Genomic DNA, 27469 nt, shown 5'->3' with positions numbered 1-27469 from the left:
GGGTGTTCCTGATAAGATTTAGGAAGCATACCTGAAAAAAGATTAAGAAAAATTGTGAATGGGAAACTTGATGAAGAGCAGGCCAGGTTCAGGCCAAATAAAGGTTGTCAGGATCAGAATTTCACTTCAAGACAAAAGCTGAGAAATCATGGGAATATGCCAGCTTGGTTCGCTGAGTAGTTAGCATATTCGTACTCAACCAACAGATTGCAGGTTCAAATCCTGGCATTGGCATGGATGTTTCTGATTTTCTTTAGGTGGAAGACTACCAATCTACTTATTGAAGGCATGAAGTGACTTGAGAAAGTTACATGTTTGGTCTGTAGAACAGGATTTCTGAACTATTTAAAAATAAAAAATAGGAGAAAAAAATCCTTCGCCCACTAATAGTACGAATGTATTATAGGTTTACGAAAAAAACCTTCAGTGGGTGGGGGCCACACACACACACACACACACACACACACACACACACACACACACACACACACACACACACACACACACACACACACACAAAGGATCTGTATTTAAGTTTGTAGATCCAGGAAAGGCAAACAACAAGTGCCAAGAGAAAAACCATTTGAGATGATACGATTGCATGGTGTAACTTGAAAATTAAGCGACACACTAAAGTATAAAGTATATCAAGCAATATACCTAAATTTCAGTTGCAATTCAGCATGACTGCTGAAGCTGGTTACAGGAAGCTGATTTGATGTTAAATCAGACATGAGTACACATTATCTCCAATGTTAATCATCTATATGGATCGCATTGTAAAGGAAAATGACATTATACCTGATTTTAATTTATTTTTAATGGTATTGATGAGAACACAGACTGATAAGAAAATAATACTATTTATTAACTTATTTGCTGATATTATATCCAGCATCTTCAGAGCATAAAAAGAGTTTGGCACAGTACGCAAAACAACAACAATCTGGTATAACAATGAGACTAATTTAAACAATTGCCGCAGACAACACAAAGACTAAAGTCCTAATTAGGTGCCATAATAAATTTAGTTTAATCCTTTATCCAAGTGTAAGCAAACAAAGTTTGCGCCTGAAGTATCTTCAGGAGTGAGGCAACTCGTGGTAAAGGTGGACTAAGCTCTCATCACTTGTCTTAGTATTTCCCATAATGCAAAGCACATCTCCTTGCAGACATGTACAATGCTGTGCATTAAGGGAAGGGCCACTACCCAGACCGGTTTCAACCTTTATTGAGGTCTCGTCAGTGGGAGCCAGACCCAGAGGTGGCGATACTAAGGTGGAAGTAATGGAGAAGTCATATTTACCTATACGAGTTGCCAAAAGGTGTCTCACCTTATTATTAAATTACTCTGGATTTAGAGAAAAATGTTGGAAGTTTTTTTTTTCCCACTTAGTTAGACTATAATACATTTAGTTTAATCCCTTATCCAAGTGTAAGCAAACAAAGTTTGCGCTTGGCAACTCGTATAAGTAAATATGACTTCTCCATTACTTCCACCTTAGTATCACCACCTCTGCTTTGCATTATGGGAGATACTAAGACAAGTGATGAGAGCTTAATTCACCTTTACCACGAGTTGCCTCAGTCCTGAGGATACTTCTGGTGCAAACTTTGTTTGCTTACACTTGGATAAAGGATTAAACTAAATTTATTATAGTCTAACCAAGTGGAAAATAAACTTTCAACAAATTAGGTGCCATCTATTTTTTTTTGGGGGGGGAAGGTGGAGGAAGAAGAACACAGAGAGAAAGCATGTATTAATTAAGTCTTAAGATGACTGTCGACCAAATTTTCGGCAAATTTATATAGCCATACTTGTTGAGGTTCGGAGTATGTTTCAAAGCTTCCGTTGATTCCAAAAACAACACTCAATCTATCTCTCTGATTATGACGACTTCTGTGTGGCACTTTTTTTTTTTTTTTTCCAATTAATCCTGTGTGCAGGGGTATCTAAGGCATGGTCTCCTCGACCTGACTTTCCATAATGACAGTGCCGGATGAATTTTTTATGTTTACTAAGGCGGATATCCAGAATTCTCCTCGATCACATGAACAGGACACTTCATAGACTCCTGATGTGATAAAGAAGAGATTTGTCCTTGGGTGAACAGATGAGAGCTGCCAATTTGATATAAGGTTTAAATATGGTGCATAGCTGATATTTATTAAGCACTCTAGATATCTTTTCAGATGCATCTTGAATGTACGGGATGGTGACAGTTTTGTTGTAATCTTCTGTGGTAGACAGTGGGGGAGGATTTCTGGGGAGCATTTAGTATGTTTTCTATCCTAGGGATTATAGCTATTGGTTAAGAAGGTGTGACATAAGTGAGTGAGTTCAGCAGTGAGAGCACAGTCATCGAACAAATCACTCTAGCTCTGTGGGTTAGTGTTTTCAGGATACCATACCATTGAGATGGGTGATGGTGTGACTTTGTGAAAATATCTCCCTGTATATGTGGGTTTTCTATAAACAGAAAAAGATAAGAAACCATCTGGAAGACGTGTGATTGGTGTATCCAGGAAGGGTAGACAGTCATTACTTTCCAGTTCCATTATAAAGTAGATTTTTGGGTGTTGGTTATTTAAATGTGCTAAGAATGTATCCAATGTGTCTAGACTATGCGGCCAAATAGCAAACACATCATCAACACAGCATAGCGAAAACACTGGTTTGAGAGTGGCTGTAATGATAGCTAGCTTTTCCAAGTGTTCTATGTAGAAATTGGCTAGAGGGGGGGGGGGGGAGCATTGCTGTATATTTTCCCTTTCCATGTAAAATAACCTGCATGTCTAGGCGTTTATTACACCTGATATCAAAATTGAATATGTTAATCTGAGCTCTTTATGCAGATGATGTTATACACCTAAATAAACCCAGTACAAGTCTTCAGGATTAATTGCTGTAATAAATTTGGTGTGAAAATCAATAATAAAAAGACAGAGATGAAAATAGGCAGGAACACCAAAAAAAATCAATTGCATCCTGAATAAACCCAACTTATAGAACAAGTAAAACATTTTAACTATTCAGACACAAATTTTTAGTGAAGATGGCAAATTAAATATGGAAATTCACAGCAGAATTAGCAAAGTATGGTCAGAAGTCAAATATGTTTATATGGAATAAGAAAGAAATCAGTCAAAACACTAAACTCGCTGTATGCATGACGGTGTTCAAACCAATTTTAACTTATGGATTTGAAAGCTAGGATAGAAATAAACAATTTACCAAAGACTGAAAACCATAGGTATGTGTGAAGTTTTGAGAAATATCAGGGGAGCAAATAGATAGTGCATTAATAGTAGGATCGGATCGTATTAAAAACAAGTTTATGAGGAAGGAACTTGACACTTAACATTCATGAATGTGTTAGCAGAAGGGTGAGCAAAACAAGTGTTTTTTTTTTTTTGACAGGTTTGTAGGAAAAAGACTAGGAAAACCAAAATCTAGGTGAACCAATACAGTAAGAAGTGCCATAGAAGATCAAAGTATAAGATCTTACAATGGTGGAGTTTTGACAGATAGAAGATTAATTCAGAGGAGATCTGTGGATAGAAAGTTAGTAATGATATAAACTTTTCATGTAATGCTATCATAATATCTTGTTGTCTGTAAGAACATTAAAATCAGAACTCCATAGTGAACTCAGGAAGTTAAAGAGGCAGTGAAGAAAAGAGTTCCTGGCAAGTAAGTTAGCTTGTGCTCTTAGAGAATGCAGAGAAAAATTAATTAAGCAAAGCACTGTGTAAAACTAGCTAAACAAAAGTCATGAGAAGACTTTGGTAAAAACATAGAAAATAAATATCACGAAGGCAACAAAATATTCTGGAGGCTATTGAAAACACTTAGAAATAGAGGAAAGAGTACTGTAAAAGAAATCAGAGATGATAAAGGTGACATGAAAACTGAAGATATTCTAGATATCTGGAGTAATTACTTTGAAACTACTAAGTGAACAAGCAGTGTCAGAATGCAATCTAGAATACATATCAATACTTGAAGTAGAAGAAATTAAAAACATGAAATGTGAAAAGGCAGCTGGAGTAGATGAAATTCAGCCAGAAATGCTCAAATATGGAGGTATAAAAGTTTTACAATGACTGAACTGCATAATTAAGGCCTGGCCAGAGTGTTGAATTCCAGATGATTGGAGCAGAGCTCTCATAGTACCCATCCATAAAAAGGGAAATAAAACAATGCGAGAATTACAGAGGTATTTCACTACTGAGTGTTCCTGGTAAGATTTATTCAAGTATAATTAGAAACGGTTAAGAAAAATTGTGGAAGGGAAGCTTTGAGAACAATCTGTATTCAGGCCAAATAGAGGTTGTCAGGATCATATTTTCACTTTAAGACAAATAGTTGAGAAATCTTGGGAATATAACAAGGATTTGTATTTAAGTTTTGTTGATCTGGAAAAGACATATGACAAGATGCCAAGAGAAAAGCTCTTCAAAACACTACAGTTATTTGGTATAAATGGAACATTATATCAAGTAATACATAGGCTTTATTTAAACTGTAAGTCAGCAGTTAGACTTGAATGAGGTACAGGAAGATGGCTTGAGGTAAAATCAGGTGTGTGTGTGTGTGTGTGTGTGTGTGTGTGTGTGTGTGTGTGTGTGTGATAAGGTGCACGTTATATCCACTGTTATTCATTATCTATATGGATCACATTATGAAGGAAATGGCATTAAATTTAATATCAAAATTAGTGATGTTAATCTTAGCTCTTTACTTAATACAAATGATGTTATACTTTTGAATAAATCCAGTACAAGTCTGCAAGATTTCCTGACTAAATTAAATAAGTGTTGTAATAAATTTGGTATGAAAATCACCAATAAAAAGACAAAGATAATGAAAATAGGCAGAAAACATCAACTGTATCTGAATGGTGAACCTATAGAACAAGTAAAAATTTCAGCTATTAAGGCACAATATTTAGTGAATGGTATAAATATGGAAATAGACAACAGAATCAGTAAATTTGGTGTGATAGGATGCCAGCTGAATAAATTTATATGAAATAAAAAAGAAATTAGTCAAAATGCTAAATTAGCTGTATACAAGATGGTGTTTAAACCAATTTTAATTTATGGATCTGACAGCTGGATTAGAAATAAAACACTTTAAAACACAAATCAAAGACTGCAGAACTCTGATATGAGAGTTCTGAGAAAGATGAATGGAGTGACCAGATAGCATCAATGACAGTATCATATTAAAAAATGAGAATATTAGGAAAGAACTTGCAATTGTCAGCATTCAGGAATGTGTTAGCAGAGCTAATTTCAGGTGATATGGTAAAAAACAGAATGGAAGAGAGAGGAAAGATTAGCAAAATAAGTGTTCTTTACCAGGTTGGCAGCGAAAAGACTCAGAGAAAGACCAAGATGCAGATTGTTTGACACAGTAAAAAGTGCCTTAAAAGACAGAATCTTCACAGATAGCAGATTAATTTGGAGGAAAATTGTTGACTGGAAGTTAGTAATGGTGTAACTGTAAAAATATTTATGTAGCTCCAAAAAGTCTAAATATTTTTACATAAATTTTACCAAGGTCAAGCCCAGTAAGAATTGTAACTTGTACATAATGTTTGTTTAAATGTAAATAATCCCAATGGGAATTGTATATGCTCTCTGCCAAATAAGGGAATATTCTAGAAGGTGTAGTATTAAGGCAATATCTTGCCACTAGTAAACAGTATATTTTTAGCTCTTTGTAAAGATGTCAAATTTTGTGTGTTCAACATGGAAATGCTCAAGGTCAGTGCTAGGTGGACCGCAAAAGCTTCAAACGAATGTCCGCTGCCAGAACGAACAGGATTTAGGGAGTGTTGGAGAAAAACAAAGGAAGGGTCAGTCTGAGAAAAGGATCAAGGGATTTCACCAAAATGTTCGGGGGTCACAAATCTCTGTGCAAGGATTCGCAAGTGACCAAATAAAAGGCATTGGCGAAAAGATTGTAACATCGGTTCCAGAAATTTTCATCAGTGATCCAGAGATCGTCGGTCAGTCATCAGCAGTTATCCGACAGATGTACGTCATCGGGAATGCGACTTCAGGAGAAAACATGCCAGTGATCTAAAAGAAAGATGACGAGGAGCCAATCCGCCAGGCAAAGCAGATATTTGATGACGAATTGACGAGTCTTCGCCGGAGCTGTTAACCAGAGGGAAGAAATTGCTCCATTAGTCCAGCGCGCATGCAAGTATTCCACAAGCCGATAATCTTCATCCGAAGTGCGATGAGTACAGCATCCCAGAGGCATCAATGAATCTATCGCCGGCATGAAGAGGGAGAGAAAAACCTGACACGGAAGAAAAGGGAACAGAAGTCCAGTTCGAAGCCAAGTGCACAGTGGGTAACAGCTATAAAGTGAGTTGACCCGTTTGTTAAATTTTCTTGAGCTTTTAAGAGAACTTTTATTAGTGGACTGTAAAGCAGAAGCTGATCTAAATAGGCATATTTAGCAGTTGAAGATTATAAAGTAATTGATTGTCAGGAATTTGTAGTTGAAATAAGTCATAGTGTAACTGTTTGCTGAATTGGTGAAACTCGCCTATAGAATATTCCCAGCATAGAAAGGAAGGAGCAATTGTAAAAGATACTGTCTATGTGTTCGATGAATAAGAGTTAACAATTAAGTAATAAGTACCATTGCTCAGTATAAATGATTTATGTTATATTAAGAAAATTAGTTAAATATGTGATATGATTTGTGTGAGTAAAATGTAGGAACTTAACTAATTTATTTATGCAGATTTGAATTGAGATGTTTTTTTCTATTACTGCAAATGCAGTGTAAATTTGTCTTATGTGAATTAAATTTTGTTGTTTAAATATTAAATAAGTGTCGCCTGATTCTTAATTATTTGATGCACTGTTCCAAAAAAATATTAGAGCCTATTAGCAGGAACCCAGGAGAAAGGATAGTAAAGGATAGATAGTAGACCACGACTGCTGATACTAATTAAATTAGGGATATTCTGAGGGTAAATGGAAAACTACTGGATGCATTTTTACACTTCTTGTTAATAGAAAACAAACATCAGTGGCACAGCTTTTAATCAAATAAATTTTCTGGTGTTCGAAGAATAAGTAGGCAAGTGCAGAAGGCAGTTTAGCGTAAGGAGATATTAAAGATATACTAAAGAGTGACAAGGAAAAATAATTAGAAGTACATAACAAAGGTAATCAAAAGGCATTAAACATATAATTATATACAGAGATATAAAGAGATAAGATAGAGAGATAGGATAAAGAGAATAATAAAGATATATATAAAAAAGAATATAATAAATAAAAGTAAACCCACCATATAATTACACAACTTTTTCATGTAGTACTATCATAATTATCCTGTACACCCCCTGCAGGTACATATCAGGAATGTGATTATGATAATTTAACAAAATAACTTTTTTTGATAAATTACCTCACAACAAACATAATAAGCATTCTCGAAAATTTCATTTTTATTTGTTAAAGGATTTGTCCTTTGCCATGTTATTTCTGGAATATAATCCAGGCAATGGAAAGAGATCCTACTATACATATTTCTTCAAATATAATGCAGTGTTAAAGTGCACTAAATATAGATATTCTGTCATTAGATGGAGCATAGTTGACTGACAGCAAAGATTCATTCTTCAATAAAATTCTTGGTCAAACAATTGAACTATGTGATCATAGGTTTAATTCCTATATGCTACTGCACTTTAACACTACATTATAAATAGAAAAATAACTACAGTAGAATCAGTCTATCTGCATAGATTATATTTTTGAAATAATTCTGCAATAGAAAAATCGTTGATTAGAAATAACAATTTGCTCATTACAGCGTGAAAATTATGAAACATTGATGTATGTATTTTTATATTTTTTTCTTTATACAAAAAAGCAGTATATAATAAATATAAAGAAATATACAAATATAATTATTTACATAAATTTGTTTAAAACATTTTTCATAAGTAATCTTTTTCTGACACATTTATGTTTAATTTCAGGAATAAAGAAAAATTTTCTAAGAGCAAAAGAAAGAAAAAAAAAACTTCTTCACTAATCATATCTAGAAATTAACAACTCTGGCTTTCCTCAACATTAAGTGCAATCAGGTCCAAAATGAGTCACCTCAATATGATTCAGAGTTACATTCTTCTTCAATAATTTTCTTACCTTAAACAGAAACTTAAGTGCAAAAAACCTGTTTACACTGAAGTCTACTTCAGCAGAATTCAGTCTAAACAACACCTTATTAGGAAAATTATCCACTTAGAATAAATTGTTGGCTTGATAGTTCTCTAAAGAATCTTTTCATACTGATGGAATCAATTCCTTTTTCTTTCAGTATACAGTTTCCTTCTTATCTGCAGTATTAGAAGAAAACAATTTTGTCTTGAAGCAAATAAATGTTCTGACTTGAACTTCATCTATTAACAAACACACACAAAAGGTGAAGAAAACAAATATGCACCAAAACTGCTACAGGAATTTAGGTTAGCAAAAACTGTGCTGCTGTTTATCCTTAAAAAAAAAAAAAACTTCTAAATTTTTTGTTTTGTTTCCCCACCCCCACCTCAATTGGTGAATGACTACCAGAAGATGGTCATTCATCAATTGAAAGAAAACACTTTCAAATAAATCTTCCTTTAAACTTTAACTCTTCTCTCTCAAAAAGGAACCCACATTCTCATTCCGATCTCCACAACAACAAAACAAAACAACTTCAATAGCTGTTGCACTCTTCCTCAACATCTTTCTCAAAATAATCAGCCAACTTAAAAATGAGAGATGTGATTGATTCTGAAGTTCTTCATAAATTGAAAGTTTGTGAAAAAAAAAAAAAAACTTCTTGAGAAATGAAATCACCTTTTACTGATAACTTTCATTCAGATACATGTTTTTATGCTTTAATGATTTAGGCAACTTACTTATTTAAAGCAATCTTATATTTAAAAAAAATGGAAAGAGACTGAGATATGTAATAAAATATATTAATTCCTCCATTTATTTACACTAATATTATATATATGTAACAGGCTCTCTACATTCACTGTGTATTTGGAAGGGTCATTGGTCTGGAAGAGGTCTAGGGTATTTGGAGAGTGGTTTGGGTTATCGGGTATTCTGATTAATTGAATGAAGGTCATCATATACTCCAGAGTAAAATAGCTGTTCTGTTCATTTCTCTCTGAAGGTTTTTTTTTTTTTTTTTTTTTTTTTTTTTTAATAAACTGTCAGTTTATGAAGAACTTCAGAATCAATCACATCTGCCATTTTAAGTTGACTGGTTATTTCACATCATGGACACAGTATCTATGAATATGATGCCTTAATTCTGGATGTTTACGTTCTCCAGCTGGGCTGTGTTTTGCAAGAGGAAAAACTCTCACACCTCCATATAAGACTAGGCAACTCAACTTAAGTTGAAATTCCCCTACAGTTTACTTACATCTCAGATAGTATTTATTCAAACTCACTTTCCAAACCAAGGAAATATCCCTCAATCTCACTTATATACTTACTGATGTCAATATTAAAACTTTTCTCAATCAATCTCAGCCAAATGCAATTTGATCAGTCCCATAATGCCTTCTTCAAAATTTTCCTTTATGTCTTTTGGAAAATTTAGCAATTCGCTTCACTTCATCAGGATTACAGAAAATCCTGTGACATCGTAATATGCCTCGATGTCAGAATTTATCACAACATGCATTAGCAGCAGAAGGCTTTACCTCAACCAAAGATTTTAATGTTAACAGTTTCTGCACTGTCATGCCATTTCCAATATTCACCAACTCTTCATACTCATGGCTTTTGTGAGATACTCAAAATTCATATTCTGTCAGGTGATAGAGCCTGCACCATTTGCACAAAATAAACTAAGTCAGTTGTATGTGAAAGAAGAAAATGGTGACCAAATTTTACATGTCATTCAACTCCTACATTACTTCTAATGTGAAACCACAAACAACTAACAGAATTCAAATCTTTACGATCTGTAATGCAGTTCTTAAGAATGAATAAACAAATGACAAAATTGCAAGATGACACTGTAATAATAAAAATATAAACAGCATTTATAATTTCAGTGAATATTTTGTAACTGAACAACAGATTTAAAAATAAAATCACCTTTCCAAGGCAACATCTAGTTGATATACAACTCCTTGAAGTGTGGTTTGATGAGATGTTTCAATAGGGTTATGTTTGCAAGCAGTAAACACAACAATAGCAGCTCCATTATTATCTCTGTTTGGCTGTAAAAAGTGAATTTTTTTTCTCAGAAACAAAAATTTAAACTTGAGGTTGAACATATTAAATTCATTAATATGTAATCATTAAGATGTTACACAATTTTATCATTGTTTATACGAGGTGTGGCTATTAAATAACAAGACTGGTTGCAAAAATGTGGTTTATTATTACAATTGTACAACTTAATTGTTATTCCCTTCAACATACTCCCCTTCTCTATTTATACACCATTGTACACAAATTTTCCATTGTTGGAAGCAGTGCTCCAAGTCATCAGGTGTTATCTGCTTCAGTAGCACTGCTGTTTTCTCCTTTAGCTCATCCACTGACTGAAAATGAGTGCCCTTCAAATGCAGATTTCAACTTTGGAAAAAGATAAAAGTCGCATGGAGCTAAGTCTGGCAAGTAAGGTGAATGGTCGAACACTGGGATCTTCTTATCAGCCAGATACTGCTTTACAGGCAGTGCACTGTAAGCTGGAGCATTGTCCTGATGGAGAATCAAAGCATTGTTCTTCCACAGATTGGGTCTCTTCTTCCTCACTTGTTCTCTCAGCTTGGTCAATATTATTACCTCAAGGTAATAATGTTGGTTAACTGTCTAACCCTCTGGTACCTATTCAAGAATTACCATGTTATTGATATAAAAATAAAGATCAGCATTGCCTTCGGTTTTGACTTGCTCATTCTTGCTTTATTCATTCTTTGTGATGGAGTTTTCCAGTGCATCGATTGCCTCTTTGTTTCTGGATCATACTGGAAAATCCAGTCTCATTCATATGCAATGATCTTCTCCTGTCAGCCGTTCCATGATGTCAGTGCAAATTTGTTTTCAGATGTCTTTCTGCTCTTGACACAAGTTTTTGGGAACCATTTTGGTGCAGACTTTGTTCATGTTCAATTGCTCATGCAAAATTTGTCATACAGTCTCCTTATCAATGTGCACCATGTCTGCTATCATCCAAATGCTTAATTGGCGATTGTTGCAGACAATTTCATTAATTTTCTCAATGTTCTGTTCGGTTGCTGCTGTGACAGGGCGACCTGGTTGTTCATCATCTTCAGCATTTTCTCGATCTTCAGCAAAGTGCTTGTGCCATTCAAACATTTGCGCACGTGACATTACATTATCACGTACACTTCCTGCAAGTTTCAAACACTCGGTCAGTGATTTCTTTAATTTCACAAGGAATTTGAGATTAATGCACTGCTCGAGTTTAATGTTACACATTATTCCGGCAAAGCGACTTCACATGTGTTTCTTTTATAACTGTCTACAGACTAACTACGAGTGACAGTGAACAATGCGCATCTCAACTGCTTCTAGAACCTTCAAGTTCATTCACGGCGCAAGCACATTCCACTGCTACAAGCAGACGATTCACAGCACACTTTGTCTCATTATTTAATAGCCACACCTCGTGTGTGTATATATATATATATATATATATATATATATAAAACAGTGCAGTACAAAAACTATAAACCTGCAACTCAGTTTTCTTGAATACTGCATACCAGTGACAAATTACATGAAATAGCAAAGGAATGCTAACTGACTGAACTTGGGAGCAACACTAGCAATGGGACTGAGTTAAATAAGATGAATAAAAACAAGTTAAATGCAGTATGTTTGCAGTAAAGAAGCATTTCTCTAGCAACATCCCTTCGCTCTTCACATAAACATGGTCTTTAGAAAACATTCTACAGAACAGTTCCTGTCATTTTGGCAAGTTCCCGATTCCCTGGTGGTCTCTGGAAATAATAATTTTCTTTTTTTTTTATATAAATTCTTTTTCCAAGTAATTAAAGTGCATTCTAAAAGTATATCTAGGTCATATCTACCACAAAAGACACACTTTGAAAATCTGCTCTCATTATCATAATTTTCAAGAACAAATTAATAATGAAATTGTATGCACATCTGTACACTGAAATTGTTGCACATTTGTAAGCAGCTGTTTGCATTTCCATAACATAATGTGGAATTAGTGGACAAAATTCTAAATGCTGAAATTTTGTCAGAGTTTATGACTACTTCTCTGTGATTAATCTTTTTTTAAAGTTAAAAACCTCTAACTCAGTGAAAATAACATAACTGGTATTAACAAGATGGCCAGTAGATGGCATTGGTGTGGACGATCCAGTTCGCTATAGTTGGTGGATTGAGTGGTGGAAACAGACAGTTGTAGAGTAGGTGCCCTCCCTCAATGAGTCTTTGGACTCTCTCCAAGGAGTCCAAAGACTCATTATCATGTAATAATAATAAACTTTTATACTTCCTTACTTATCATTTTCATTTCTGATTGAATATGATCCACACTAGCTGCCTTTCCACATTTCAGATTTATGATGGCTTTTTCTATGTTGGTATTCATATGGGATCATTTAAGGTTTAAAGTTAGATAACTGAAAAGAGACCTCCACTTTAGTCTTTCAAAGGTTGATGAGGAGAAGTGACAAGGGCTTCTAACCCAATTTCCAATCCTCACTCTAGTGGCACACTTCCATCAGCAGGTATCCATCTGGGTACTGATAAACCAGGATGGAAGATTTGGGATTAAGCCAACCAAACTATTCTGTATCATTATAAATCAGAAAAAACAATGGTACAATAGGATCAAATTTCATGATAGCTGGAGAGCTGCCAAGTTAAACAAGGCCATCTGCTGTTATTGTCAGGGAACCAGAGTGAATATTGAAAAGTCACTGGAACAAATGCAATATCAACAGAATTCAAGACAGGCACCATCAACATAAGAAGTATCAAAAGAAGCTTAACTAGCAGAAGAACAACATAAACCCATGCAGACACAAGTGGTGTTACTGAGATGAAGACAGGTAAGATCCTGCTAAATTTTAAATATAAGCTGTTATATTTGGGCAACAGTGATCAGGAAAAAGAACAAGTAGTGATAGTATTCAACACAAAAACATGATCAACTTATTTGTACCTATAATTTCACTGAAGGTTCTCCAAAGGAAGAAGTGGAGGAATTTTGGGAGTCAATAGCTGAAAAAGAAAACAGAAAAGCCGGTCTTTGTTGGATATCTAACAGCAGGGTATGAAATGAATCCAAAGGATATAGAAATGTTTTGAGAAAATTTAGAGAAAATTGCAAACCTAATAATAATGGTAACTGTTAGATCCTGAATGGACAAATTTAAAGAAATTATTCATTCAGAATCTAACATGAGAATTCTGGCTGACTTAGATAATACCTGCTCACCAGCAGAAAGTTCTGATTTGTTGTATAGGAAATTGTGTAATAGTATATGAATTGTATCAGAAATATTTGTAGTCGAAAACTAAACTGGAGAATTATCAGATATTATGATTTTTGTAAGAAGGAAATAGTAGTTAAATTTTGTCCTATTAAGCTGTCTGGAACTTCGTAAATCACAGACAGTAAAGAGCACCAGTGCAAAGGTTGCGTCTGAAACGCACGTGTCGGCGTAACGCCGCAGCGTACTGCATACGAGAAAGATGACGCAAGCACGCTTCCCTAGAAGGCAGCACCTAATGCCAGTAAGGAAATTGAGGATCATCTTGAGGGCATAAAAATTAAGGGTCGTGCGCAAAAGAAGAAAGAGAATATACGGCAATATGTGCGATATTGCGGGGCTTTTTTGTTCCTGACTTCACCTCAAGGATTCCTGACCAGTGGACGGAAAAAGGACGAGCCACAGTCCTATGATGTTGAACAGCGGGCAATCGTTCTGAGTATGCTGAACAAGATCCCACGACGAGCCGCTCACGAATCACCGGTCTACGGAGAAAATGTGCTGTCGTTGGATGTCTCATTCGATAAGGAGCAGAGATAACCCAGTTGAGGTAGTAATAAGTTTGAGTTTGGAAAATGTAGAAGTCATAAGCCAGGCGCTGAGACAACTGATCGAAGGATGACCTGAACAACACGTGGCAGTTATCAGACCTTCAGAAAGAACTGGGTAATGTAAAGACCTTTACTGTATGTTTTGAAAGAGATAGAAATTAATGTTAGACTAAGTTATGTGGACAATCCATAGAGAACTCTGATAAGAATTCGTAATTTGAGATGGCATAATTCTGTTGAACAAAGAAATGTCTGGAATGAATCTATATAGTTGCATGTGACTGAAATTATATGTGTATTTGTATTTCGTGGATGACCTTTATCAGATAGTAACAAGTTGTATGAAATATCTTTAAGAGTAGCATGCATAAGAGAATTGATTTAAAGTAATATCGTCATTTAGTTCTATTGTTTTGTACGATTAGTATTGTGACCTGAGTGCATTTTTGATAAGTTTAGCATTGTGTAACTAGCGTAGCATGAGATATTAACCTAGTAAGAGATTTGGAAGTTTAGTATTTTAATCCAATTTTGTTGGATTTGTTAATTGTTATTTGTTCCAATAAACATGTTTTGTTACATATACCTGACTCATGCCTGAATTCGAGATTACAAATTACCACTTGCAAAAATTAGAATCATAGCGGGAGGGATTTTGATGAATGTGTTTAAGTAATAGATCATTGGCCACAATTGCAATTAGTACCGATATCTATTTAGAGTGTGTTAGAGTGAATGCCAACCAATCTAGGAATTGGTTAGGCACACATAAAGAAGTATATAAAAAAGGAGTTTGTAAGACAAAAATATGAATAAGATAAGAACCATAAAGATAAATATAAAACAAAGGCAACATACAATCATAAAGATAAATACAAATAAATGGCATATTTAACATAATTATTATTAACATGTCTGTGGACACATCTGTCCTGAATAGGTGTCTGTTCAGGACATAGACTAGTCATTACTAATACCATGTTTCAAACGATTTTAAAGATGTGCACAAATTCACATGAAGAGAAGACACAAGAAAAAAAGAGTCTTATTGACTATATTATTGTTAATAGTGATATTGTCAACCTGGTTCGGGATACAAAAGTATACGAGTCTGAAATTGGAAGTGATTGTTTAGTTTTAGGCAGGATAAAAATGAATATCATACTGATAAGAAAAACATAAGTTTTAAAAAGAATTCAAGTTAACATGTTTGCTGCCAACTATGAGTATACTCGTAGTTGGTATATGAGCCTCACAAGCCAACTACGAATATACTCGTATGTTGATTACCGACCTCCTATACCAAGCACGAGTTAACCCTTGGTATAAGTACCTTAATTTGGACCCTTCGCTTGTGAATAAAGCGGAGAGCATGTCTGGAGGCTTGGTAGAAGGGAAATAATTTCAGCTAAAATATAGTATATTATATATGTGCCTCAGAAGCCAACTATGAATATACTCATATGTCGATTACTGACCTCCTATGCCAAGCACGAGTTAACCCGTAATTTGCAAATCAAATTAAAACTAATAAAATCAATAAAAATAATAAAATAAAATAAAATCAATAAAAATAATAAAATAAAATCAATAAAATAAAAACCAATTTATCCAAATTACGAATGATACACTTCAAAACAATTTTCCACGCACAATGGTGGTTTTTCCTGGCAAACAGGACAATAACAACGTGTTTCGAGTCATTGTTTGTTTCGTGTACATACTTGGCATGGCTTTTTTGGGCGATTCTTTTTTTCTGTAGGAGGTAAAATTTCCAAATAATGAAGATCCCGAATCCTGCTGATATTCTGTGATGCTGTAAGCTCATTCATTCCAGCAAAAACTGAGATAAATTGATCTCTAAATTTTAACGCAGTCATTGAGGTTTCCAGTAATTATATTATAAAATTTATGCGCATTTTGAATGTATATATCAAAATTGCCAATTTCTTTGGCCATCTAATTGTCTTTCATAAGTCGGAATAGTAAGAAAGCTTTTGATTAGAAAGATCGAAAATCGTTTGAAAGAACTTCCCTCTTATCCTTCCATTTGTAATGATGAATTCATTAAATTCATCATCGCTCATATTAACATAAGCTTCTAATTCTTTATCAGTAAGTTTTCTTTTACTAGTCATGGCAAAACTGAAGGTTTTTAGACACTAGACACAATAAACACAGTCGTCAGCACATGTAATATATAGGTGGGGGTGATACGAGATTACTCGTAGATGGCGTATGAAACAAAATTCTGTCTGATAAGCCGGCTACGAAATTACTCGTTGTGACCTTGAAGACGCAAAAGTGCTTGGCGTGCGGGAACAAACTATACCCGAGGAGCGTGGCAGCGAACGTGTTAAGCAGCTTTTACAGATGAACTGTAGATTCATGTTTAAATTGATGCATGAATGAAAATGTGCACGCGTTTCTAGCACCTATGCAAACAGTTATGTTCTACCACGAGTATTATTCCAGTTTTCCAATCTCATATATTACACTACTTATCTTAGTCTCTTAAACTTAATAAAACAAGAGAATTAAAATACAAAGGAAGCATTCAATAAATATAAAAGTGTACAAATATAATTACTTACATAAATCTGTTTAAAAATATTTCATAAAAGTTATACTTTTCCTCTCACACTCCTCCATTTAATTTGAAGAATAAAAATTCTTTGCAGATCCTTTCCAGGATTTATTATTATTTATAGTTATAGTGCAGTATTAGAAGCGTGCACAGCACACTTCTAATACTGTGCATCATGGGATTCTAAGTCAACTGATGTGAAGTCAACTCTATACACAAGTAGCCTAATTGTGATGATACTTCACATGCAAACTTTGGTTTATGTTTGGGTAGAGGATTTAAACAAGAATATAATTTCTTATCTATTGTAATTTACTTTATTATCAAGTGAAACAAATACTTGGAGAGATATTTCTGATTCAGGGAATACTTTAATATGGTGATACACTATTTTACTATTTATCTATGGAAAATATATGATGTCTGCAATGATTTAACTTCCTGAACCTAGCTACCACTGAATCAGACCTTGGAACAGTCACTACTCCATAATTCATAACAATATACAAATCCAAAAGGAAGTGAGCTAATTGTGATTATGAGATAGTAAGGCAATTGATGTGAAGTCAACATCCTCTATGTACAAGTAGCCTAGTTATAAAGATACTTGAAGGATTTAAAACAATGTAATTTCTGTGCATTGTCTCTATTACTCATGACAGTAAATATATTGAGATATGTTATGAGAAGGTAATCTGAGAAATATGCATTAGCATAAGAGTATTTCAGGAAGAGAGTTATCTGTTCTTACACTATTCATGTTCTTAATTCTGCTCACCCTAATGGTGAAGATTCTGTCACTCACCTAGTGATATGGAACAAATCAGAAAACATTTTTAGATGCTATGATGAGCTGGAGAGAAGAATTGTAGAATTAACAGAAATTGTCCACAATTCGGTTCATATTAATACTAATCTTAGCTATAACCTATCTAATTGTCACTCTTCAGCTATTCAACTTTGGCATATAAGAGATCATGCCTGTGTGAACATACCCAATAATATTATGACATTCAGGAGGCCTTCAAATGTCAGCAATATGTTTGCAAGTTAATTTATAGCTGTTGTTCTCCTGTAATGTATATTTTTGTATTTCTCTTTTCATGTTATGCACCCGATGAAGTCTTATCAGAAGACTAAACTAGTTGTGCATTCAAATAATAAATAGTTTTTTCTATTTAGTCTATAAATTATATATTTAGTTTAATCTTTTATCCAAGTGTAAGCAAACAAAGTTTGTGCCTGAAGTATCTTCAGGACTGGGGCAACTTGTGGCAAAGGTGGACTGAGTTCTGATCACTTTCCTTAGTATCCCATAATGCAAAGCACATCTCCTTGCAGACATGTATAATACTATGCATTATGGGAAGGGATGGATTCCCCAATCCTGAGGATACTTCAGGCACAAACTTTGTTTGCATACACTTGAATAAAGGATTAAACTAAATATATAAAATAGTCTAACCAAGTGAAAAAAACTTTCAACATCTTTCTCTAATCCAGAGTAATTTAATAATAAGGTGTGACACCTTTTGGCAACTGGCATATGGAAATATGACTTCTGTATTGCTTGAAATCTGGGTCTGGCTCCCACTGAAAGAGACCTCAATAAAGGTCAAAACCGGTCTGGGTAGTGACCTTTCCCATAATGCATAGCATTATACGTCTGCAAGGAGATGTGCTTTGCATTATGGGATACTAAGGAAAGTGATCAGAACTCAGTCCACCTTTGCCACAAGTTGCCCCAGTCCTGAAGATACTTCAGGCGTAAACTTTGTTTGCTTACACTTGGATAAAGGATTAAACTAAATATGCAATTTATAGTCTAAACAAGTGAAAAATACTTCCAACATCTATTTAGTCTAGTCATTAAATTTCTTTAATTATGTCATATAGCTGAGTAAATCTGTTGCAATCAAATACATATATTTAAATATATAAATATTTTAAAATAAAATCAGTCTCTTCTACAGGGTGTTCGGGATAAATTTGACAGTTTCGTAAGGAAAAAGAAAATCTTCTTTGTATCTATTAAATTTAATGAATTGACAAAAAAACATTACAGGCAGAGTTAATTACAATACTATCAACAAGATTTACTCAAAATAACCACCATTAGCATCGATCACAGCTTCAATTCTGCTTCGGAACCTCGAACAAGCTAATGCTACAGTCTCCCTGGGAAGGGCCGCAAAAACTGTTTTAATTTTATCCATTAACTGGGCTTTTGTATTACTGGAAGTGCGATTGGTGTCTTTTTCAACTGCGCCCCATACAAAATAATCCATGGGGTTAAGGTCTGGGGAGTTTGGAGGCCAAACATTTGGACTGGTGAAGTCGTAGAAATTTTCAGACAACCATTTTTGACTTTTCCCAGAGGTGTGGCAAGGGGCCGAATCCTGCTGCCATACATACGGCCTACCATTGGCTACCCTTGTTATCCAGGGCTTGACTACAGTTAGCAACTCCACGAACAAAGCCCGAATTCCAATGCCAGGGTTCTTCAACACCTGTTCCTGCAGATTTGCGAGGAATTCTGCTGTACGAACGCAATCAGATCGTCTGCTAGGGATCTTTCTTCTTGCTACATCCTCGTAGTCACCATTGCAAGTCTCTAGTTCATGCCTGATTGTTTTTACTGTATTCAGGGAGCATTGGGCAGCAGTCGTAATATCCTTATTTTGATGGCGGGCACGAATCATCATGATACAAGTTATTCTCTTCCATGATTCAGGTGGGTTCCAGCTATCCATCCTTTCTGACATCTTGTATATGAATGAAGAAGGGTCCAAACTTTTAAATGAAGAGAAGTGTGTGTTAATACATGTAACTTACGGAAAAATATAATTAATTATAAATATGTCAAATTTATCCCGAACATCCTGTATAACCACATAATAGTTGTCGCTTTTGTGAGTCCTTACTGTTTTATCTACTAGTTTGTATGTTTACACCTGAAGAAATCCTGTGCAATTAGGATGAAACGTTGTGTTGTCAATTAAAATAAATGTTATCTTATCTTGGTGTTCTGTCTTAGTCACAATACTCACGAATCTGCAAAGTCTACATACTTATATCTATATATATATAGTTAAAAAAAAGATATCATTAGGAACTAAAATTTACTAGAGGCCATGTGATTGTCATTTACAGGTAGTTCACATATTCTCTATTGAATATTCGTTTTGTTATTTATGCTTTTTAATTTGAATTTTATACTGATGATGTCCTTGATAAATGAGTGAAAATTCTATGAAATAAAAAAAATCTCATGTAAGTCCTACGTTCTTTATGATTGTATTAACAGTGATAAATTGTGCATGCACTAACTGTTTAAACCACAGCTATAAGGAGGAGGAAAACATTGTTAACAGGATATACAGTAGCAGTAAATACAATACAATTTCCTAGCAACAGCTATTTTGATATAACAGTTTAGGGAAAATTATTCTAAGAATATTCAACAATCCTATTCTTCTATTCTTTTACCTTAAGGAAGAAAAAAAAAAATCCTTCTTTCAGTTTCTGAAGTTATTTCTAAGAAAAGCCTTCAGATTCCTTTAATTTATTTTTTATTTATTTATTGTTATTTTTTTCTTTTAAATCATTTGGAGTAAAAAGATGGAATAAGAAGCTTTATGCAAAATATACATTGAAAACCTGTTGATGTATTAGAGACCATTTGATATAGAAATAAGTGAAATATCATATAGGATTTATTTCATTTACAAAAGAAATTCAAAAAGTATCGGATTATTCCATAAAAGTACCAACAAAGTATCTATTATTTGATTTATTTTTGATGGTTCCATGGAAGGGAAATAAGAATAAAAACTGTACCTCTCAAGTTTAGCATTCAGGTAGATACACCAGTATGTAAAATCATTGCAAGTTCGATGAATTGACAATTTTTACACACACACACACACACACACACACACACACACATGCAATTTTTCTTTCAAAGGTAAAATGCTTCCCAACTCTTTTTCAAAGCAACATTTGATTATATTTTAAAAATTTTCAATTGCAGAAAATATAAGTGGTTACAGTTTTTCATACAATTAACAAAACTGGAGGAGTGCAACCTAATGATTTTATCAACTACCTTTGGTTTCTTTTTTCTTATGTTGCATTTGTAGATTATGAAGTATGCCATAATCTTAATTTTTACTAGGTATACATATATATTTCACCAATATTTGAAATAACATTACCTTCGTCATTTTCTATGCCACTGAGACAGTTTACAAATACTAGTTTTATACAAAAAAAAAAACAATTGAAATTTATAAAGCATGTTGAGTCATTTTTGATTCAGTCAAAGAAGTGAATACAGGAGACAACTTCCAAACTTCTTATGGACTATGCATCAGATTAAACAAAAATAAAATTTGAGTTGCCTATTGTCTAGCTCAACCATTCCATATTTTTTCAACTGATATTCTATAATTATCCTGAATAATATGCAGTATATATAAATTAAAATAAATTTTATATTTTAATAAAAGAATAAAAAAAAAAAGTAAGAAATTGCCGATTTGGCTGTTCGACAGAAATATAATGTTACATTTTTAAATTTTCAATTTCTACTGTATAAAAATTTTACTGTAGCTCTACTGAATAATTCATCATTTCCAGATATATACCCTCAGGAGATTATGACAATACTACATAATAATAATGTAAACTTAATTATCTTCCTATCAACAAAATCCTTTAAAATTAATCTGACAAACTGTCATTTGTCCACTATTGTAATTTTCACATTCTGTTTAAGAAATCATACACCTTAGATTAAGCATATGGTTGCTTAAACAGAATCTACTCTCACACGTTCTTCAATAGTAATGATCTCGGATTACTTTCTAATATCTTCATTTTTAATATGATTGTCACTGATGCCATCTGTTTTACTCTCCTAATTTCCTTCAGATCTAGAATAACTATGTTCTCTAGTATTCAATAAACTGTCATATACCTAATCAAATTTTCAGATCCATTGAATCTTTGGCTTGTATTCTGCTAGATTAACATTTTAGCTAATTTTTCTTGTATTCTATATAAATTTATTTAATTGGATTCTCACCCATTTTGATTACTCTATTGCTAATTTCCATATTTAGTTTGCCATTTTGGCTAGAAATTGTACTATCTAAATAGCTAAAACAGTTTACTATTCAACAGATTCTCCAGTGAGAATAGAGGTTGATATTTTTCATATTCCTGCCTATTTTCAGAATTTTTGTCTTTTTATTGCTGATTTTTCCAAGCTTTTAGAGCAATTATTCAATTAATTTAGTTAGAGTCATGAAGATTTGTTATTTAGGAGTAAATTCATCTACATAAAGATATTATTATTATTTATTTATTTATTTGCATAATTCAGAAGGTCAAATTCCAGATAACTGGAGTTAGGGCTACTGGCACAATTATAAAAAGAAAAATAAATATTAAAAAGAAATTTTCTTATTCAGTGTTCCCGATAAAATTTATGCAAATATAGTCAAAAAGAGACTAAGAAAAATGACTGAAAAGAATCTGGGAGAATAAAAAATTAGGTTAAGGATAAATATGGACATCACCACCAGATTTTTACTTTTAAAAGAAACAGTTGAAAAAAAAACATTTATAAAGATCAGTACTAAAGTTCTCTAGATTTGGAGAATGGATATGAAGGGAAAAACTTTTCAAAATACTATAACAGCTTATACTTAAGTCATCAGTCAGAATTAAAATATGTTAGAAATAAAGCAGAAGTTAAGTGTAAACATAGTTTCATGCTCACTCAGGCAAAAGACAAAGTCATATATGTTACCTCTACTATTATTCACCTATATAGACAAAACCAAGAATCCAAGCAGTCCAGTTCACTAGGTGTGAAATATATGTTCAAGATTCCAGATGATTCTGTTTAAGACAAGAAGATAATGCATGGGTGAGGTCATTACTTTCACCTAAACAAGAAACTAACTGCAATAGAATGTTAGAATTATGTTCTTCCAAATAGAAAAGACACAAACCATTAAGGAAATTAGATGATACAAGCTTTAGAAAAGTGAGAGTTAGGAATAGGTTAACCAAATTAAGTGACAAGTAAAAGCTTGGACTGGAAGTCTGTAAGTGATCAGATAATAATGGCTAAATTACATCAAAATATTGAATCAATCATCATACAGATTTATGGACCAACAAATAACAAGGTCATGAAGAAAAATAGGTCTTTTATGAAATATGGCAGAAATTTACAGTAACAACTATTTTTTATGGGTGATATCAATGCCAAAAACAAAAAAAAAATCAATAATGAAGATGAGAGAGCAGTATATAATATGTGTGGTCAAAGAAATCAGAATGGTGATTTACTGGTAGTTTTTGTAAAATGAATATTCCTATAATAGGAGCAAGTTTATTTAAGCATGAAGAAATACATAAAATGACCTGATGGTAAAAACATGAACAAAATGACCACATTGCTCAGTGAGACCACCACCTTGCTTGCAGTGGGCCTGAAGTAGCTTAAAATTTCTGTTTGATCTCTAGAGCAAGGGTTCTGGATTATGTAAAAAATGAATAAAATACAAAAAAAAAAAAAAAAAAAAAAAATATATATATATATATATATATATATATATATATATATATATATATGGAGTCTAACTCAATTGCTATAAACAAAGACCTTTGGCTGGAAAGACCTAGGTAGGAGTAATAAAAATAGTATAATATAATGGTCCTCTCTTAAGGATAAATAACAGGAACTGACTGATGATTTTTTTATTTTTAATATTCATCTCATACAAGAAGAAAAACTTGTAGCATATTTGTATCACATATGGGTAAGAATAAAGAATTTTTATTGTTTTTCCTCCCTCAAATAGATAGAGGTGGTAGTCCTTGTGGAACACTGCAAGGAAAGCTGTATAAGAGGACAGAGGTAGTATTATGATAAATCTATTCAATAAACATTTCCCAGAAATCATAATTTACAGTTTGTAGAAGGGAACATTCATAATTTTTTCCTGTTTACCTAACCACCTAACCTTGGGGTTAGGTATGTTTTTTCCTAACCTTGGGGTTAAGAAAAAACATGTATTTTCTTTGAATATATATTCAAGAAATCTTGAATATATATTCAAGACTTCTTGAATATATTTTTGATCTTTCACAGATAGGATGGTTTTATAGATATGATCTTGTGCATATCTATGAAGAACTTCAGCAGAAAATAATGATACTCTTCTATTAGTTTTAAATGAAATTGTTTCTTTCACATGCCTGAACCCAGGTATGTGAAAGATCCTATTCTTTGTTTTTTTCACTTTTATATCAAAATGTCATAATAAAACTAGATGAATCCTTAATTTATAATCAAGATCACTAGGATGATACACCACAGCCATAACATTTCCATATAATTCAGCAGTGAAGGCATAGTAATTATTATTTTTACTTTTATGCACATCAGTAAAAGATTCATACTCTCTCTCTCTCTCTCTCTTACTATTATACTTTCTTGCAGTACTTCCATCTAACTTAAGCTGTTATCAACTCCTATTATGTTAAAATTTTTCTTTAAAAAATACATACACACCACTCTTATCTTATACTTCTATCATCACCATATTAATTACAAAATATATTCATTTATCAATTTTCATGCACATAGTTACATGGTTTTATGTTTAGTTAATAAAGAATAATCCCAGCAAGGGAGAAAACTACCTATGCATTCTGTTTTAACACAGACACCTTACTATATCACATAATAATAGCGTTTAAAATGAATTATCTTTCAAACAATCTACCCAAAATATTTAAAACCTCATCCCACTCAGTAATCTTAAGCACCTCTCCCAAATTTTGAGACGACAATATGGACTTACCAAAACTGTAAATTTTCCAGATTCCAACTCTTTTCTTAAAGGTTCACTAGTTGGATCAAATCTTACAAGACCTTCTCTGCGCCTAGCTACCTAAGATTTGTTTAGAAAAAATTAGAAAATAAACTTACTCTTTCAGATAATATTCATAACCAAGTGATAAATGAAACAGAAATTAAATTAACCAGTAGTGTATAAAATAAATCTGAAGATCTCATGATTGTCTATTTAATTTATCTTCTCATTTTTCAGTGAGGAAAAAACAGCATAATATAGTTTTGTTTTTTCTTACTAAATATGCATAATTATTAATCTTATGCATTCTGTGCATAAGCTTAACTATCATGTACTATCATTATGTATTGTAGTGGCATATCATTACCATTGGCTCAGTCTGGCTTAGAGGAGTAAAGTGCGATTGTCATCATAACCACAATGCTGATTAGTGCAATCCTTTGCTTCCAGTAGCAAGTCTACCGAAAAAAAATTTAACTAACCAACAGGTATGCTCATAATTAAATCCCATGCAAAGAATACAATCAAAAACTTATTTACTGCTTATATTTTGAAATAAAAATTATGTGTGTTTCAACACAAAATAAAAAATAACTGTGTCTTTAGACAATTGTACTGAACTTAATGTTAAATAAGGTGCACATCACATTAGTTATACAGTAAATTTCAATACACTTTCAAAGGTTGCAATAGGTTAGCAAATGCCAAAGCAATGTATCAATTTGATTTGAATGAGTTTGCTTGAATCAGCAATCTGTCTATTCATGTTCTGTCTCCCGCAACTTACAGCTGCTAAAGATGGAAAAGCACATGAACAAAAACACTGTTCATTGCTTATTTAAGTCAAACTCATTCAAATCAACTGTGGCAGTGTTAAGAAGGCACATGGAACTTTCACTTATTAGTATAATGTCCAAGCCTCTATGGAGTCTGAAGGCTCATCGCAGGAAGTCAAATACTCACAGACTACAATAACTATCATACCTTGTATTGAAAATATTCCACAATGGAGAAGTCACCAACCACTGTGGCATCAGATTCATCACTCATAATGCAAAAAATCTCCTTTTCACTTTCTTATTCACATGACTAGAGGTTTCCATAGCCTATCATTCACCCATTACCCTGTGCAATAATTCCTCTATACATATCTAATAGGTTCCTCTCACCAATTTGTCTTGATGGTATCACCTCTCATCATCCTATCTACCAAGCTCTACAAGGCCACATTCCTCAATCTGTCCTCATATTCAACATTCCAGTAATGAAACAGTCTTATTCATCTCTGCATTCTCTCCAATGTTTCCTTATCACCAATATAGCCAGGTGACAATATCTGTGTACATAAATCCAAAAGAGGCCTAATTAGTGCCTTATATGGAACTATCACCTCCTTATCTAATTGTCAAAGTTTTTTTGCATTATGTCAATTATGTCAGCAGTTTTCTGTCATGTCATATCCTCTGAACTTGAAGCAAGATCCTGACAGCAAAGTTCCTCCAATATGATAACCTCATTCTATCTTCTCTGGCCAAAGTGCATAATTTGACGGTTACCACCACTGAAATGGCATCCCCATTCTGGAGTCCAAAGTACCAACCTATTCAAATCCTCTTGTAAAACATCATATCAGAACTTTTGACATTGCCATATGTAATTTAGCATCATTAGCAAAAAACTGAATATCTCTTTTCACACCATGAACTATATCATTGATATATATATAAGCTAAACAACAGTGATTCCACTCTTCACCTTCCTTTTTTGGGACACTGCATCTCCATACACAACTTGCTGACTCCCATCAGTCAATCATCTCTGTAACCAAGCTACAAACTGACTATCCCTCCCTATCATGCTTAATTTCAACAGTAGCTTATCATTGTGCTATTCTATCAAATGCTTTAGCAAAGTCCAGATAAATCACATCTTCTCTGTCCAACACACTCACCTCATTATACAAAGTGACCAAGTTACTATAATAAGACATCCCCTTACCAAACCAAATGCTGCTCTTTCAGAAGATTTCCATCCTCATCAATCCAGTTAAATATATAATAAAAACCTGGATTCGGGTTTTTGTTATATATTTACCAGCCTCTCTAGCATCTTCATCACAACATTTAATATACAAACTGGCCTATAATTAGACAACTGACATAGATTCTGTGGGAAGTTTTCGGTATTGAGATCACATAATTTGTAAAGAATAGTTTGCATTTCATTTGAAAAGGTAAAAGATGTAAATATAGAACCTTCAGACATCTTAGCAAGTTTTGCCAGCCTGGTTGGCCAAGTGGTTTGCATAATCTGCTCTCCAGCAAAAGGCTGCAGGTTTCGAATCCTGCCACCATGGGCATGGATGTTGTGATTGTCTGTGAAAATACTAGTGGTGGTGGGCAGTAGATGGTGTTGGTGTAGTTGCAGTTTGTTGTAGTTGGATTGAGTGGTGGAGACAGAGTTATGGAGTGGGTGCCCTTCCTGGATGAGGCCTTGGACTCCCAGGAGGTGTCACACAATAATAATAATAATAATATAAATAAGGAGTTTATTAAAAATAAGCAATTAAAACTTGACAAATTTCATACGTCGTAAGACTTACATCATCAGGGGTAGTGGTACATGAAAGTTTTATTGAAAATTATGTGCATACCATGTGAGATCCCTGTCTAAGGGTGAACAGGTACTGGAATCTTCTAATAGGCTGTTTGTTTTAAACATAATAAAACCAATGACTTGATCAAAAAAATTACCTAATTGGCCAGTAGAATTTAAAAAAATCTTTATAATCAAAACATCCATTGGGCCCAAGAATTTATGGCGCACTAAAAATACATAAAAAGGATATTCCATTACGACCAATTGTAGATGGAA

General features: G+C 33.5%; 1 protein-coding gene across 1 annotated transcript in view; it reads right to left on the bottom strand.

The window, feature by feature from the left end:
• LOC150092995 (tyrosine-protein phosphatase non-receptor type 9-like) overlaps positions 1-27469 on the bottom strand; it is a 284280-nt gene that overhangs the window by 184428 nt on the left and 72383 nt on the right. Inside the window, exons 5-6 of the mRNA XM_090413471.1 lie at positions 24584-24673; positions 10153-10277 (exon numbers count right to left, since the gene is read on the bottom strand). Of these exons, the coding sequence (XP_090269597.1) occupies positions 10153-10277; positions 24584-24673 (215 nt within the window). The remainder of the gene's footprint in view (positions 1-10152; positions 10278-24583; positions 24674-27469) is intronic.

This window comes from Typopeltis vanoorti, chromosome 24, assembly GCF_054136105.1.
Source record: "Typopeltis vanoorti isolate ZY-2024b chromosome 24, IOZ_Tvanoo_1.0, whole genome shotgun sequence".
NCBI classification, from domain to species: domain Eukaryota; kingdom Metazoa; phylum Arthropoda; class Arachnida; order Uropygi; family Thelyphonidae; genus Typopeltis; species Typopeltis vanoorti.
Note: the sequence above shows the minus strand (reverse complement) of the source record. Positions and strands in the feature narration are given on the sequence as shown.